Below are 18419 nucleotides of genomic sequence, written 5' to 3'. Positions count from 1 at the left end.
ATAATGATCTCATTGTCTCACTTCTAGCCTTGAGCTAAAACTATAGGAAGCCACAAGAAATCAACATGGGGGGGATATCTCTCATTATGGTGAGCTTCCCAATCAAGTTAGCCTGCAGGATAGCTGAAGTCCACTGGACCAGGTTACATATAACTGGTGAAGTGGCATGGATTTGCCTCCTTCCCTCCCCGCACCTAATAATCTGTCATTTCTTTTGAGGCTGGCTCTTAGAGGTCATACAGCTAACCCCCTTCCTGCATCCCTTAAATAGCTCCCCATAAAGAAAAACTCCAGAGGCCAAACCACATCAACCCCCAAATGATTTATTTAAAGAGTTAAAGTTTTAAAAGGTTAAGCATATCTATAAAAAGGGGGGGGGGGGGAGGGGAAACCTTTTCTGCTTTAACCGTTGATCAAATAGGCCCATTTCTCTACTACGTGATCTCGCTTCAACCGAACCGTAGTATTTTACATGTAAAAATGAACAGCTCTAGTAAAAATGAACAGTAATCACCTGATTTTTTCCCCCCACCCCCCTTACCATTAACAAACTGGTTACCTTAGAACTAGAGGATTAACCACATATAATTCAGCTGAAAAAGATGAAGAAAGTGGCCCAAGGATTATGGACAGCTACTTTGGCTTCACCTACTCAGTCTAATAGATTTAACGCCCTTTACTCCTAACTTAATTACATCATCCCTGATTCTTCACTTGCATGAGTACATTTGAGGGAGTGCGGAAGAGTCAAGTCACACCATCAAAATGCAGAACCCAGCTGAAATGTGCCTTAAGATCTGGAAAATTTAGACAACAGTTTCAGCTGGGCTGTTATAACAGTCCTTAAATCCAGTCCTGATGAAGTGCAATTATTTTTCTGTTCTTAAACTGTGAACTCCATTCTCTATCTGTCTATCTATCTATACACACAGAAACCCCTCAATATCATACACAGTTTGGTAGCAACTCTAAATATCCAGCATCTGGAGTAAGTAGACCACTTAATGTGTTTCTAGCCAAAGCAAGGGCATAAATGTTTAGACAAAAAGAGATTCTTGGAGCTACACAGAAAGATGCTGATAAAAGCGATATTGAGAGTGAAGCAGGTGATGCTTTAGTCTGTATCTGAACTGTTTTCCTCAGTGATTTGGTAGTGGCAAAGGGCTTCCTCCAAAGGCGTCATTGTACCATCCGGTCTCACTCCCATTGGTTTAATCACCTCCTCTCTGTAAAAGAGATAAAAGAAAAAGTATTCACCAACATAACACACACCAAACCCACATCCTAAAAAAAAAAAAAGTCTTTAAAACCAAAGTATTTTACTGAAGCTCTCTCTGTGTGTTTGGACCAGGAAAGATGAAAGGAGCTTGAAAAGAAAAAGGGAGAGATAAAAGACTTCATTCACACAGGCCAAACCTACTAAGCCAATTAAAAGCTATGAAAAGTCAAAGTCTGAGGCTCAAGGCACAGGAGCAGGTCTCTTCTGTTTGGAATAAATAACACTTGCTTTTCTTTGGGAAACCGTTTTGTTTTAGAGAAGAAGCGGCTGCCAAAATTTCACCTGCCACTGTGGGCAAGACGTACAATTAAATGGATGATTTGATACATATTCATTTCATCCACTGAAATAAATCAGTCAGACTAGTTCTGCCTCCACAACCTCTAGTGGTGCTTAAGTACTTGTTGATTCATTTTGAATCAGTCAGCCTTCTCTCTTCTCCCTCCCCTTTCTCTTTTTTCTTTCCTTTTTTTTTTTTTTACACTATTGCTTTTGTTTGTGGCAGTTTAATTACAGGATTGACAGCCATTTTAATCTCTTCAAAGCTTCCAACTGCCTCTCCACAGCTAATCCAATTATATCTACTCCACAAGTTACAGCCTCATCTCAGGATGATTAATTATTGATTAAGCCAATCAAAAAGTGTTAGGAAAGATTTATTTAATCCTTTCATATACTCCTATTTATTACAGGGAGATTATGGCAAATGGAAGTATTAGAGTGGCCAAAACTCCCAGATTTCTCTCTAACCTACCTTCCAAATAAATTACATACATCACCTTCTGAAAACTTCTCTAATCATTAAAACGTACAAAACAACTGTGAAATTCCTTAGCAGGAGAGAAATGATCACTTTGGTAGAAATCTCTCCATTTCTGTCTGTGTGAGTTCTGAAAAGCTAAAGAGGAGTTTTATAACAGTTGAACAGTTCCACCAGATAACTGTGTTATAGGCCCAGGGAGAAAACAGCAGTGAAATCAGAGTAGGAACAGCAAGGTGGATACCAAGCCTACAAACTAAAGTCCAATGAGACACCACAGCCCAACGCTTGGAGATTAATTCTGAAAACCTGAACAACAACCTTAAGTGCCATTGGGCAAGAATTTCAGTAAAAGTCCTTATTGACAGTTTTAAATACCAAATATTAGAATTAGTGACTTGGGCTAAACTTATTCAACAGTATAAATTGATGCTAAGTTCCAAGACTGCTTCCCTTCCCAGCTATAAAGTCCTTGAGGAAACCCAGAGCTTCAGTGTGAGTCAAATTTGGGCAGTGTGAGGTGCCCGGGTCTATATGTCAGGGAATCCAAATGGACACCCACTGGCTGAACTATATGATGCGAAGAAACTACAGCTCCAAAGCTAAGTGACTACAGCTCTCAATTTATCTTGAAATCCTTTCATGAAATGTCAGTTTACATTTACCTTTTCCAGCCCATATTCCACTCCACTGCATGGATCATTTTTCTAAAAATGAACATTCAGTCCATCTCTCCCCTCCCCTCAAAAACCTCCAATGGTTGCTCATCCAGCTCCACCCCAAACAGAAACTTTTTACCTTTGGTTTTAAAGCCCGCAATAAGCTCAACCCTTCTAACCTTACCTCGCTGATCTCCTACTACAACCCAACCCACACGCTTCGATCCTCTAACTTCAACCTAGTCACACTGCCCCCATCTCGCCTTCCTCCCCCTACTCCCCCCATGCCCATGTCCTCCACCTGGCTTGGTACTCTTTACCCATTCATATCCAATAGACCGCCTCTCTCACCCCATCAATGAATATAATCTATTGAGCAATCTCTCCCCATCACATCTCATGTAAGTGGCCTTCCCTAACTAAACCCTCCCTCTGTCACCTATGCATTTTGATCAGTTCTCGTTAAGCAGTTTGATATTTACTCATTCCCCAGCCCCATGGCACTTAAATGTACGTCCTTCTGTAACTTATTTGGATGTCAGTCTCCCCGTCTGGACTGCAAGCTCCTTGTGGGTACGGGTTGATTATATCTACTCTTCTGTATTATATTCTCCCAGTGCTCTGTAGACGGTAAGGGCTCAACAAATACCAATGATTGGTTCACTGATTTGCTCTCTTGGATTTTTAGAAAGAGAATGGTCTTTCAGTTACGTAGTTCCCAGTGGATTCCTACTGAATAGAAGGACTATCATTCGCCCAGGAACATCATTAAGCTGTTGGACCCCAGTACCAGAAAGCTCAAACAACTTCCTCCTACATCAATAGTACCAACTCCTGAATGCACCAAGTGATATTTACATCTGCAGAAATACCTATGCAAATCATATTACAAAAATTTTAAATTTGGCATGGAATACCTTGGAAAATTTTCAGGGGTAGTTCCACATTAAACCTTACAAGAACAAGGCATTTCTCGTGTGATTTGCTAACAAAACAAAGGCAATTCATATTCAAGCTAGCTGTCCCCCAGAGTTATTTCCTGAGAAATCAACCAACTAATGGCACTTACTGAGTGTGGAGCACTGTACTAAGTGCTTGGGAGAATAGGCTAGAACGGAGTTGGTAGATACATTCCCTGCTCACAACCACTAACAATTACATTGATATTGTACATAATTTCTTTATTATATTTGTGTATGCATATTTATTTCAAGATGCTTTCCCATTCTAAAAATACATGATATTGACTGTAAATTAGGGGAGGAAAAGGGTGATGCAAATGCTACTGAGTAAGTAGCATGGCCTAGTGGAAAGAGGTTGCGCCTGGGGGTCAGAGGTTCTGGATTTTAATCCTAGCTCTGCCTTTGCCTGATGCATGACATGGGCCAAGTGACCTAGCTTCTCTGTGCCTCAGCTTTCTCATCTGTAAAATGGGAACTCAAAACCTGTTCTTCCTTCAGTTTAGACTGTGAGCGCTGTGTGAGTCAGGGACTGCATCCAGCCTGATTAAATTGTTTCTACCCCAGAGCTTAGTGCAGTGCTCGGCACATAGTACAAACTTAATTTCCACAATTATTATCATTGCTCATATTGGATTTATAGCACGTACAAATTGATAATAATAATAATAATAATGATGGCATTTATTAAGCGCTTACTATTTGCAAAGCACTGTTCTAAGCACTGGGGAGGTTACAAGGTGATCAAGTTGTCCCACGGGGGGCTTACAGTCTTAATCCCCATTTTACAGATGAGGTAACTGAGGCCCAGAGAAGTTAAGTGACTTGCCCAAAGTCACACAGCTGACAATTGACAGACCTGGGATTTGAACCAATGTCCTCTGACTCCAAAGCCTGTGCTCTTTGATACCGCAGTGGTAAACAGAACTTCAGGGCTGGTCAACCACGTTTGCTAACTGAATGTATGTTACGTCCCACTGATTTTTTTTTTGAAGAGGTGTTCTGATCCCCAGCTGAGCACTTTTAGAGGATCCCAGAAGGTATGTCAATGAGGCAGGAATCTGTCCGAGGAGGGGCAGAAGCCTTCAGAATCTTAAAGTGGAATGGATGGGTGTCTAGCAAAGTCACTCTAACCACCAATTGGAAACGGGCCCTAGGAGGACTTAGCCAGGGCAGAGGGCAGTGGCAGCGGGCCAAGGGACGCAAGCTGGGCTTGGCTCATGCAGATTCTGGTCACGCCTCAAATGCCCCTCAGGAATGTTCAGGGCAGCAAAATGGAGGCTTTCTGAGCCCTCTGTTGGGTAGGGACTGTCTCTATATGTTGCCAACTTGTACTTCCCAAGCGCGTAGTACAGTGCTCTGCACACAGTAAGCGCTCAATAAATACGATTGATGACTAACCTGGACTGAGGGCGTCCGCTCGGCTCTCTCTCGGGCTCAGAAACCGCAACAGCTTGAATCTGCATTAGGGGATTTTGGGGCGGCCAAACCCAGCCGGACCCTCTCGGCCGACTGTCTGGAGGCTTCAGGAACCGTGGGGAACTTCTCTGCAGGGCCTCCCAGCCCCTAAAATCCCCTCCCCTCAGACAGTAGGAGTTTTTCAACTCAAATATGAAAATGCCCATTTACACACATGCACATCTGACAGATTTCATACAGCCCTGACTTGACCCCGGAAGCAAGGGAATACTCTAATCCGCAGCCCACGTTTCCTCAGTGCAAACAAAGCGTTCGATTCAAGTAGGCTTGTTGGAAGACAGGACACAATTAAGCAGTTGGTAAAATACATTCTTTTCCCCACTCGATAATCTCCCGAGAGTCCCTACAAATTTACCTATACAAGTTTTGGCTTCCTGCTTGCCATTTAGCTTGATAACGACTCGAAAAAAATCATTCCCTTGCTTTCAAGGGTTCTTCTTTCTTGCTGCCCTGTATGCTACAGGACAGTATTGACACATGGAATTAATGACTGAGTCTATAATGAAACAACAGTCAGGCAAACACCAGTCTGCTCTTTTGATAAAACAGCATGTTTGGGACCTATTCACCTCTCTCTAATTGAGTACTACATAATAGTTCCGATCCTTTCATGTAACATTATTTTGTTCTATGATTAGAAAAGAAGAAAAGCGGGGAGAAAAAAAAATCTACACGGCGCTGCCTCCTTCAATCACCCCCTGATTAATTCTGTGTTTTTAATGAGTGAGGCTGCTATTTAAGCAGGATCTGTTACATACTTGTTTTGCTGACTTCAGTTCAATGTATAACAAAACCAAGCTGTGATAATTGGGAACCATTTCACTGGCAAAGAAATTCCTCCTATTAAAATAAGGTTGGCTTGGAAAAAGAAGCCTGACATTTTCAATTACTCATTTAATATTTAATTCCTCCCGTCATTTGTAAGGAGCAGGGAAAAATCAGTATACAAATAATACATTTTAATTAGCACCAAATATTGCCAATAAGGCGCAGTAGATGGGTCCTTTAGCACGTCGTCCAGAGGTTAGATCTTTGTGCGCTGCTGCGATTCTAAGCTGGGGCATGTTAAATCGAATTAAAAAAAAAAAGCCAAAGAAGAGTCACTGCAAATATTCCGAATAAATGTCTGAAATAAATTCATTTACAGCACCACCAAAATGTCATCAACCCTTAAACAGTAAGCTGTTTATAAATAACTCTAGGATCTGTGTTTTGCTCTCTATCGAAAGAGGGTTAGGTGCTATGGAGCATTTCCCCTGTCAATTCGGCTTAGCTGTTGCCACCCAATCTGGTTCTCAGCAGCAGTGTGGTTTCACTGAGTGTGCAGTAGCACAACATAATGATGTCGCACACAAGTCAGTTTTAATTCCAAACCTAGAGTGTTCCCCAACCAGTTACTCCGATTTCCTCCCTCCCGCTCCAGAGCCATCGCATTCCCCTTCCTGTTCACGCAGGCACTTCCGACCACTTACTATATGAAGCTGGTCTGAGGTTTCAACAAGCTACGTTTTGGAGCTGAATAAGAAAAACAGAGTAAGAAACAGATCGTATTCATTGTTCCTTCTTAACTATTAACCCTTGGTCCTTGAAAGCGGGAGTTTTGCTTTAGGCATTCTTGCCATTTTTTTTTTTAATCTGCTGTCAACTTTTTTCTATGTTTCAATTGTTCCACGGAATTCACAATTGAAAACTAGGGCTAGAATAATTCCAGTTCAAAGTTTGACAGTTGGGGGAATGTATCTACCAAAAATGGTTTTGTGATCTCCTTTACTGGTCTCCTTTTTAAATTGAACAGACTCTGCCTATCCATCATGAGCTATTGGCATCTTTTTCTACAACTGGCTGTGAAAACAAATATCTGCTCTTTCTATCAAGTAAAACTCTAAAAGATTGATTCACCCCAATTTAAAATGAATGCTGTCTTCACCCAGACAGCAAATAAACTGCCTCTGCTTCAAATCAATCAATAAATCACTGCCTGTCTCTTCTAGCAACGACCCCAATCTAGAAAATTATGGCGAAACTTGCGGAGGTCAGGATTCATATCTCAAGTTACAGTATTATAATTTGGACCTTTTCCCAGCACACAGTATAGTGCTTTACAGCCCTGCTGTTGGACCAGGGATAAAGCACTGCTCTGGGAATTAAGAGAAGTAGCATGGCTAGTGGACAGAACATGGGCCTGGGAGAAGGACCTGGGTTCTAATCCCAGCTCCATCACTGGTCTGCTGTGTGACCTTGGGCAGGTCACTTAACTTCTCTGTGCCTCTGTTGTCTCATCTGTAAAATGGGAATTAGGACTGTGAGCCTTATCTAGCACAGGGACTATGTCCAACTTGATTAGCTTGGATTTACCCCAGCACTTAGAACACTGCTTGACACATAGTAAGTACTTACCAAATACCATCCTTATCATTATTAATAATCCTGGCTCTGCCACTTGTCTGTGTGACCTTGGGCAAGTCACTTTACTTGCCTCAGTTGCCTCATCTATAAAATGGGGATTACGACTGCGAGTCCCATGGGGGACCTCGACTGTGTCCAGTCTTACTGTATCTACTACGGCACGTAATGCAGTGCCCAGCACAAAGTAAGCGCTTAACAAATACCAATTAAAAAAAAAAGAAAATCCAGGTTCTAACCCCAATTCTGCCTGCATCTGGTTAATTTGGGCAAAGCCCACCATGCACTAAGCAGTGTGCTATGCCCCTTTCCACCTACTTGCTCGCTGCGCTCCTTGTCCCGGCAGAAACATGGCAAGGCACGGACCGCAATGTACATGTGGCAATGTACTCCTTATCTTCCCTCCCAAACCCTGCCCTCTCCCTGACTTTCCCATCACTGTAGATGACACTACCATCCTTCCTGTCTCACAAGCCCGCAACCTTGGTGTCATCCTCGACTCTGCTCTCTCGTTCACCCCTCACATCCAATCCGTCACCATAAACTGCCGGTCTCACCTCCACAACATTGCCAAGATCTGCCCTTTCCTCTCCATCCAAACCGCTACCCTGATGGTTCAATCTCTCATCCTATCCCGACTGGATTACTGCATCAGCCTCCTCTCTGATCTCCCATCCTCCTGTCTCTCCTCGCTTCAGTCTATACTTCACACCGCTGCCCGGATCATCTTTGTGCAGATACGCTCTGGGCGTGTTACTCTGCTCCTCAAAAATCTCCAGTGGCTACCAGTCAACCTAAGCATCAGGCAAAAACTCCTCACTCCCAGCTTCAAGGCTGTCCATCACCTTGCCCCCTACTACCTCACCTTCCTTCTTTCCTTCTACAGCCCAGCCCGCACCCTCCGCTCCTCTGCCACTCACCTCCTCACTGTGCCTTGTTCTCGCCTGTCCCACCGTCGACCCGCGGCCCACGTCCTCCCCCAGGCCTGGAATGCCCTCCCTCCGCCCATCCGCCAAGCTAGCTCTCTTCCTCCCTTCAAAGCCCTACTGAGAGCTCACTTCCTCCAGGAGGCCTTCCCACACTGAGCCCCCTCCTTCCTCTCCCCCTCCCCATCCCCCTCGCCCTACCTCCTTCCCCTCCCCACAGCACCTGCATATATGTTTGTACAGATTTATTACTCTATTTTACTTGTACATGTTTACTATTCTATTTTATTTTGTTAATATGTTTTGTTTTGTTGTCCGTCTCCCCCTTCTAGACTGTGAGCCCATTGTTGGGTAGGGACTGTATATGTTGCCAACTTGTACTTCCCAAGCGCTTAGTACAGTGCTCTGCACACAGTAAGTGCTCAACAAATACAATTGAAAGAATGAATGAATGACTGCACACGCCTCTAGGACCGTAACCGATTCCTCCATGCAGACTCTTGCTCATAGAACTGAAGTCTGTTCATCATTTCTGGTGGTCACCTCTAAAACCAGCAGAGTGCTTTGCACAGAGAAGCCACTTAATTCATCCATAAGTAACAGACGGGTACTCAAATTTGCCAAATACTTTTAAATAGGTTACACACTCATGATTGGAGTCGTGCAGTGGAAAACCTTATAGCTCCAGCGCTTAGCACAGTGCTGGCACACAGTTAAACCCTTAATAAATACCATAACTCGCTACACTCCCATCCTTTAGAGAAGTCTTACAACTTGAAGAAGGTAAGTAACTAAGTGAGCAAATATCCCATGGAGATTATCCTTATTTGATGTTTCCCTACAAGCAAGAAAGCCGTTCCAGTTGGAACTTAAACCAAGAGCTTCAAGTAAACAATACTACCTGCTGATCTAAGATATGAATGAGCATCAATGGTCTCCGAGGGACCCATACGGTATATACTACCTGTCCTTTCACACAACCACTGTTCATGTACAAAATTCCATCATGTTTTCATTTGACACTTCTCCCTATTTTACCCAGGAGAATTGATGTTCTCACCAATAACTCTGCTTGCACTGTATCACAATCCAATCACACAATGACCATTATTTGTTCAAAATTCTGTAATGTTCATTTATTTCAACAATCTAGTTTCTGGAGAAGATAAAATTCTCATAAATCCACGGTGGAATCCTCAAATTTAATTATACTTTTCATTTTTTAATCATTAGTTGTCCCAACTGGTTTTTTCCACGTTGTCAATGAAAAACTGTGTTTTTAAAAGAATGTTATTTTTATTACTTTTCAAATATTAAGGGTCTGAGTGCCCTCAAGCTACTGTAGAATCTGAAGGGAAAGTTTTGAATGAGGTTTTTTTTTTTTTTTTTCAGACTGAATAAGCATTCTGCCTCTTTTTAAAAAGTAAATTAATCCTAAGAGTTGCCAAGGGTCTGGCAGAAAGGTCACGATCAGCAGAGGAGGTATGACAAGGATAATTTTGGATAAGGATTTTGATAGAATAATAAGTTTAAAAATAGCCTGCAAACCAGTTCTTCAAGACCTCAAGACAATCTCAATATATGGTTTAGTTAAGAAAAATAGGATAGAAAGGAAAATAAATTTCCTTTCGGACAGTAAATTTAAGCCAATCGGCTCTTTTCTTCCTTGGCTTTCAAGCAAATATGATTTACTTGCTGTAGCTAAGGCAAATGTAATTGCATTAGCCACACAGGATTTGCTGTAACCACAAACACAAGGCCCCGTAAATCTCTTGCTTAATTTACAGGGGTCCATTTAATCTACTCAAATTTGGGGAGGCAAAGAAGAGTTAAAGAGTTCCTATTTCCCTGTCTTATAAAATGTAATTTTCCTCTCCCATGAGATCTTGCCAAAGTCTTCATAAAAACCAAGGTGGAATTTCAAGCCAGCTAAACCGATTCATGGAAACAGACTTGAAATCAGAATGATCACCAGAGACCTTAGAGAAAAAAAATGATGGTTTTGAAGAGGCTAAGCAAAAAATAATCCCAAGTCAATAAAACCAAGAAAAACACACCTACCCTAAGAACAGAAATTCCAGAAAAAGCCAGAATTTCCAGTGGTCCACCTAAAACGCCAGTTACTGTTAGAACCTCAAGGAGGAATTAATTGGATGTCTTAAGTCTGCCTTTAATAAAATGAGATAAAAATAAACTCAGATGAATAGATGAGTTGCCTTCAGCGGCTTTGTTTTTGGTTATTTGTCCTGAAACGGATGCACCCAGATAAACCCAGATGAAGTCCAGGGTCCTAGAGCCTACTCTGCTTAAACACTTGCTATGTGACTTAGGCCAACTCTAAAGAGCCTTAGATTTGTCTTCCTCCAGCTGTAAAATGAAGATGGCATCAGTTACAGTAATGTAAGGTGGGGAATGTAAGGCGACCTCTTTGGAGAAAAGGTGCGTCAGACGAGCCTAACCAATAGCCAAGATTAGAAGGATGACGAGGGTTTTAGGTGCTTTTAAGTTGTCTATAACATATTTTCGTAGTTAATACAGGCAGTTCTCAAAGGAGTTTCAAGTTAAGAGGAATGGCTCTTACAACATTTCTAAATCCACACCTTGCGTCTGCCTCACAATAAACTGGTTTCAATATCACCACACTGGAGTCCTTTCTGGCACTTAACCTTTCTGGCAAGGTTGCAGGGGCATGCAGAAGCTGAGAAAAGAGGAAACCATTTTAAAAGCTCTGTTGGGGAGGAGGAAGAGGGTGACAGAAGAGGGGGGAGACCAGGATGTCGGATGGGGTGGGTGGGGGAGAATACTTGTTCTTCAGGAAGAGCCAGAGGGGAGGGTCAACAATAACAGAGAAGCAGCATGGCCTAGTGGATAGAGCATAGGCCTTGGAGTCAGGCGGACCTGGGGTCTAATCCCGGCTCTGCTGCTGTGTGACCTTAGACAAGCCCCTGAACGTCTCTGTGCCTCACTTTCCTCATCTGTAAAATGGGGATTAAGACTGTGAGCTCCATGAGGGACATGGGCTGTGTCCAACCTGATTACTTTGTATCTCCCCCAATGCTTAGAACAATCAATCAATCAATCAATCGTATTTATTGAGCACTTACTATGTGCAGAGCACTGTACTAAGCGCTTGGGAAGTACAAATTGGCATCACATAGAGACAGTCCCTACCCAACAGTGGGCTCACAGTCTAAAAGTGGGCTCACAGTCTAAAATGCCTGACACACAGCACTTAATACCATAAAAAAAAAACCATAAGCAAAACATATGCCCATTTACTCCAATGAAGGAAAAGTTGCCTCCCTTGACAAAATAAAAACAAACAAAATAAAAACATCAGTGTACCTACAGTCTCACAGAGGCCGAATAGTAATAACAATGGCATTAAGCGTACTATGTGCCAAGCACTGTACTACAGCGCTGGGGCAGATACAAGATAATCAGGTCGGATATAGGCCGAGAAGCAGTGTGGCATAATGGAAAGAGCTCAGACCTGAGAGTCAGAGGACCTGGGTTTTAAATGTGGCTCCGCCACTTGACTGCTAAGTGACCTTGGGAAAGTCACTTCACTTCTCTGGGCCTCAGTTACCTCATCTGTAGAATGAGGATTAAGACTGTGAGCCTCACGTGGGACACGGACTGTGTCCGACCTATTAGTACAGTGCCTGGCATAAAGTAAGTGCTTAACAAGTACTAAAACACAGACCCTACGGGAGAAAAAGTTGTGAATTTCCATCTATCAGATAAGGAAACTGAGGCACAGAAAAGTTAAATGTCTTGTCTATTTTCTCTGGAAAACCAAGGGAAGAGCCAAAACAAGAAATGAAAAATAAAACAGAACAACGGGGATGAAAAAGAAAAAAAACCACAGTTCATTCATTTCATTCATTCAATTGTATTTACTGAGCGCTTACTGTGTGCAGAGCACTGTACTAAGCACTTGGGAAGTACAATTGCCCTCTACACAACACAGATTGGAGCCGGAAAACAGCAGAGCAATAGAGAAAGATCTATACAGGTAAGAATGGTTGCAATTACTACAGGGGACTGCATAGCAATGAAATGTTGTATCATCCAACTCCCCAGTTAAAAAGGCTGCAATACGGAAGTGACGCTTGTCGATAGGGAATGAGTGGGGTAGGAAAAAATCAACAGCCACCCCTAGAAAATGAAAGAGCCACACTCTAACCACACGCGCATCAGCCACGAAGCCAAGAGCAGGGGAACGCTTTTTTGGGTCAAGCCAGTGAAAAACAGAGAGAGAAATGGCTTACCCTTCTTACTACCCTCCTGTGCCCTGGATTCACTGTGCAAACTACTGGTGAGACTTTCATCATCATCATCATCAATCGTATTTATTGAGCGCTTACTGTGTGCAGAGCACTGTACTAAGCCAGTGAAAAACAGAGAGAGAAATGGCTTACCCTTCTTACTACCCTCCTGTGCCCTGGATTCACTGTGCAAACTACTGGTGAGACTTTCATCATCATCATCATCAATCGTATTTATTGAGCGCTTACTGTGTGCAGAGCACTGTACTAAGCACTTGGGAAGTACAAGTTGGCAACATATAGAGACAGTCCCTACCCAACAGTGGGCTCACAGTCTAAAAGGGGGAGACAGAGAACAAAACCAAACATACTAACAAAATAAAATAGAATAGATATGTACACGTAAAATAGAGTAACAAATATGTACAAACATATATACATGTATACAGGTGTTGTGGGGAAGGGAAGGAGGTAAGATGGGGGGATGGAGAGGGGGACGAGGGGGAGAGGAAGGAAGGGGCTCAGTCTGGGAAGGCCTCCTGGAGTAGGTGAACTCTCAGTTGTTTCATTACTCATGTACAAAGTACTGGCAATTAGAAGGGATTCAGTAATGGAAGCTAAGAAAGAGTGGGAGGGGAAAATAAAATTAAAGTCTGTGGAGGCTCTTCCCCAGAAAACCCCTTGCCTGAGCAAAACCAATGAAACGACTTGCTGGTTGCTGAAAAAAAAAAAAAAAATGAAACACCATCAAAAGAGAGAGGTGGCTTACTTTAATTACTGCTCCCCTGCTACTCAGTTTTGGGTCTCAAACACCCAGGAACACTCATGGCATCTTTCTTCATTTTAGTTACCCCATTGAGAACAGTGACCATTAAATACATCGATATTAGGCACTTTGATATTTACCCCAGTTCCACAGAGCACTTATGGACATAGCCTTATTCTCAACTATTTCTCCTCTCTCTAGTTTATTTTAATATCTGTCTCTCCATCTCTCCCTGTAGACTGTTAGCTCCTTGTGGGCAGGGCTCACATCTCTCAACTCTACTGAACTTTTCTAAAGTTATCAGTACAGTGCTCTGCACCCAGCAAGCACGCAATAAATTCCATTGATTAATTAATCGAGTGTGGAACATCCTTCCAAGTGGCTAGCTCTTTGCCTAAGACTGCACAGTGTTTGCTCAATAAACACTACCTGAGCAGGCGCTTCAGGAAAGTGGTGATATCCATCAAAAATAGCAACTCTTGCTGACTGAAAGGCAGCAAAGGCCAACCTGTACATGCCCCAGTTCTGCAAACGTCCTATTAGCCACCCACATGATGAGGATCCTGCATCGACGGCAGAATCTTTGAAAGAGAAGGACAGCACCCTCAACACACACTCATGCACGTGGTTCTCTTCCTTGGGTTGTTGCTTCTGTTGTTTTCTCACTGTGCAGAGGAAAACTGTATATTTCTTAGTTCCTGTTCGTTGTTTTATTAGTCATCCATCTTCCTAGATGAAGGGTGCTGGACCAGTTGATCCTTTAAGGTGCCTTCAAGTTCTCTGATTATTATGCTTGAATATTCTGGGGGCAAAATTCTAGGATGTCTTTAGAACAGCCCAATTTTCCTGAATTTGGCCATTCCCTTGCTTCTTCCTCCTCCTCTACCGCCACAGAAATCGCGACGTGATCCTTTCTGCCACTCAACCCTTTTCCCCCTCAGTTCTACTCTTTCCAGTTTAGTTGCTACTCACATAGCTGTGAGGAATAATGAGAGGGCAAGTGGAAATAAATCAGGCTAATGGCAACTGCCACTGAAAACACAAAGGCTCTCGCCTAGAGTAACTCAAGCAAGACAGTGACTCAACCAAAGGCCAGAAAACAGAACTCAGCCGGTGGAAGGAAATTCAAAGTTTACAAACATCTTTTAAAAGTTGATCGGTTGTTTTACACCAGCTATCAGAAGCCACAGAGCTTTCTAAATCTGTCATCCTTATCTTCTGGCACTGACTAAATCCAGTGCTGGCTTTCATCATTTACATACAGAAATTCCACAGGCTCTTCACCTGAGCCATTCATTTAAGGCTTTTCCCGCTGAATGCCCAGTGTTTTAAAACTATGTTTCCACTGGCTCCTTAAATGGTCAGGACCCCAGATTCCACACTTCAAAAATGAAACAGCCGGCAACGTGACGTCTCGCAGACAAAGAAACCGTAAGAAAGTGTTTAAAGAACCCAAAACATCCAATTTACAGTCTCCTTTGTGGACAGGGCAACACCACTACATGCTTTTCTGAGTTAACACTGCAAATCTTTACGGAAGATCATTTGATGAGGATTCCAGATGACAGGCACAACAAGAAACACATATGGAATGATAGCAGCCCAAGAGAGATTTGCAGTATATGGCTGACCCCCCGGGCCACTCTGTTCCGTTCAACCCAAAGGACTTTATTTCCACTGTCCTTTGGCGCTCTCATTAGGAGACAAAGAAAACAAAAATGGATGGAAATATAATACCTGGAAAGTTTATCAAGCATGTTGACAAGTTTCATGGCTTCGTATTCCTTCTGCTCTTCTGTCATTTCATCTAGGGGGTTCGGCATTGGCTCCTCTAAATGACCAGTAATAAGATTAATGCTACAAAAAGAAAAAAAAAAGGTATGTACTTTTAAAAAATTATGCTCCTTCTATACCTTCCGGTCCAAGACGTAAAAGCCAATTTTAGTTTTCAACAAAAGTATGGCAGTAATTCTAACATTTAACAGTTGCTTTAGGATTAAGAGTGGAGTGGGATATTAAAAGGAGATTGCTCTCAGAAAGTTGATTTTTGCCCAGTGAATGAAGAAGAGCAACACGGATTTACTTAACAATAGTGCTGTGGGTTTTACAAACCTGACTTGGTAGAATCAATGGCAATATTAGGATTTATTGCTCACTCTTGCTCATAGGAGAGTAGAATGGCCTACAGAAGCAGAGTGATCTAGTGGAAGGAGCACGGGCCTGCGAGTCAGAAGACCTGAGTTCTAATTCCGGCTCTGTCACTTGCCTGCTGTGTGACCTTGGACAAGTCACAACTTCTCTGTGCCTGTTTCCTTATCTGTCAAATGGGAATTCAATACCTGTTCTCCCTCCCTGTTAGACTGTGAGCCTCACGAAGGACACAGATTGTGTTCAATGGGACTACCTTGGATCAACTCCAGTGCTCGGTACAGTCGTTGGCACAAAGTAAACCCATAACAAATTCCACAATTATTATAAGGAGACAACTCACCTGACATCTGGAGATAGAAGACAGTTTGTTTTGTGACCGCCAAAAAATATTGGGGCAGAGGTTAGGGGGTGGGGGAGAGTGACTGTTGTTGAGAATAGTCTAATGCCAATTTTTCACCTCAGATAATAAATTCATTGATTAGCTCACTCTGCACTTGAATACAAAGGAAACCTGGGAGATCCAGGTTTGTTTCATTCATTCCTTCATTCATTCGCATTTATTGGGGTTTAAGATCCAGCTCTCCCACTGGCCTGCTGTTTATCTTTGGTCAAATCACTTACCCGCTCTGGGCTGATGTTTCTTCAACTGTAAAATGGGTATGATGTTGTCATGTTGCCCCATGTGCAGCATGATGTAATTTTGTGTGGCTCTTCTGCACTAAAATGGTGCTAGCTCCCGTTTTGAAGAGAAGCCTAGCCTAGATAAGCAGCCTGGCCTAGTGGATAGAGCACAGGCCTGGGATTCAGAAGGACCTGCCTTCTAACCCCAGTTCTGCCACTAATCTGCTGTGTGACCTTGGGCGACTCACTTGTCTTCTCTGTGACTGTTACCTCATCAGTAAAATGGGGATAAAGACTGTGAGCCCCATGTGGGACGGGGACTGTGACCAATCTGATTAACTTGTATCTACCTCAGAAACTGGAACAGTGCTTGACACATAGTAAACGCTTAACAGATACCATCATCGTCATTAGAAACTATTACAGGCTCATTTTTGTGCCTTGCTTCAATTGACAAAAGGTGGTGAAACTCCATCCACTGGAGTCCTGTGATGCTCGGTGAGTTCAGGTCACCAAAAGCACAGCTAATAATGAATCAGGGGGGAAACAGAAGTTAGCCTAACCTGAAACAAGATGCACTTTAGCTGGGTTAGAATGAGTGACTGCTATCAAAAGCTAAAAATGACTAGTTCTGATTCCACATTGGAATGAGGTAGACGCTAAAAATGACTAGTTCTGACTCCACGTTGGAATGAGGTAGAAATGAGTCCCACATACCTCGAGGGGCATCGACGGGAGGACTACTGTGAATGATGTGTGTAGTTTACAGGTGTGTGTGTCTGTGTGTGTGTGGGGGAGAGAGAGAGAGAGAGAGAGAGAGAGAGAGAGAGAGAGAGAGAGAGAGAGAGAGAGAGAGAGAGAGAGAGAGAGAGAGAGAGAGAGAGAGAGAGAGAGAGAGAGAAAGAAAGAAAGAAAGAAAGAAAGAAAGAAAGAAAGAATATGAACACACATCCAGCACCAAGCTTCTTCACCCATACTGGATCAGAGACTTCCCTCAGGATATACATCAAGGAAGCTAGAAATCATGTGGGCCTTCTGGGGTAATTTTTAACTTGTTCTTTAAACAAGAGAGTTTAAATGAAAATGGTCACCCAAAAAATCTGTGGCCCGAGGGACTTGATTTGAAGTGTTTCTCTAATTTTCTCTAAGAGCCAACACCAGAAGGCCCCTTTCCAGCCCATTAAATACATTTATTTTGACACAGAAATGATTGCTGCAATATTAACAGTTCCCAGATACCCATAGCTTGAATGTAAACTACATTCAATTCTTGGTCTCAGATTCCACTGAGGGATTACAGGTTCCCTTGGTGCACTAATCAAAATTCACTTACATTTCTGACAACTGGGCAAGGGCCAACTTGATAGCAGCTTTCTCACCTTCACTAGCAACTGTTGGGAACTGATATTAGGAAAGGAGAATGCTTGCTCTGGGGAAGCTGGCTTGGCAGGCAAACCACTCCTCCAGAGGATTGATTTTCTAAGCTTGTCTAGGTTGGTAAAGCCCCTTAGAAGAGCAGGAATGTTCTCATATCTTCCTTTTTCTCACAGGAAACAGCCTTCATGCCAGGTGAACCAACAGGATAGTTTTGTGTTTTTTTTTTTTGGCCAAGACTGCGAACTAGATGGGATGGCTCTTACTCTAGAATCCAAGCACAAGGATTCCTTTACAAAGATAATTTTGAAATTTTGAGGAACAAACAGATGTAGAGTCTAAGTTCCTTGAGGTAAAAGGCTGTGTTTTCTACTTTTTAGGTTCATAAGTGCTTAGTACAGGGCTCTGGACACAGTAGTGTCCAGAGAAGCAGCGTGGCTCAGGGGAAAGAGCACGGGCTTTGGAGTCAGAGGTCATGGGTTCAAATCCCGGCTCCGCCACTTGTCATCTGTGTGACTTTGGGCAAGTCACAACTTCTCTGGGCCTCAGTTCCCTCACCTGTAAAATGGGGATTAAGACTGTAAGCCCAATGTGGGACAACCTCATCACCTTGCAACCTGCCAGAGCTTAGGGAGTCAGAAGGACCTGGGCTCTGCTAATTCCAGCTCCATCACTTGTTTGCTGTGTGTCCTTGGGCAAATTAATTAATTATGATGGTATTTGTTAAGTGCTTACTATGTGCAAAGCACTGTTCTAAGCGCTGGGGAGGTT

At 42.9% G+C, this 18419-nt stretch overlaps 1 protein-coding gene across 2 annotated transcripts in view; it reads right to left on the bottom strand.

Moving 5' to 3' along the window:
- Nucleotides 1-302: 302 nt before the first annotated feature.
- The window catches only part of RIC8B (RIC8 guanine nucleotide exchange factor B), a 76715-nt gene continuing 58598 nt past the window's right edge, over nt 303-18419 (bottom strand). For both annotated transcript variants that reach the window (XM_038756296.1, XM_038756297.1), the window contains 2 exons: nt 15240-15359; nt 303-1226 (listed from right to left, as the gene is read on the bottom strand). In XM_038756296.1, coding sequence (XP_038612224.1) covers nt 1115-1226; nt 15240-15359 — 232 coding nt within the window. In that variant the 3' untranslated portion in view covers nt 303-1114. The remainder of the gene's footprint in view (nt 1227-15239; nt 15360-18419) is intronic.

Source organism: Tachyglossus aculeatus, chromosome 14 (assembly GCF_015852505.1).
Source record: "Tachyglossus aculeatus isolate mTacAcu1 chromosome 14, mTacAcu1.pri, whole genome shotgun sequence".
In the NCBI taxonomy this organism is placed as follows: domain Eukaryota; kingdom Metazoa; phylum Chordata; class Mammalia; order Monotremata; family Tachyglossidae; genus Tachyglossus; species Tachyglossus aculeatus.
Note: the sequence above shows the minus strand (reverse complement) of the source record. Positions and strands in the feature narration are given on the sequence as shown.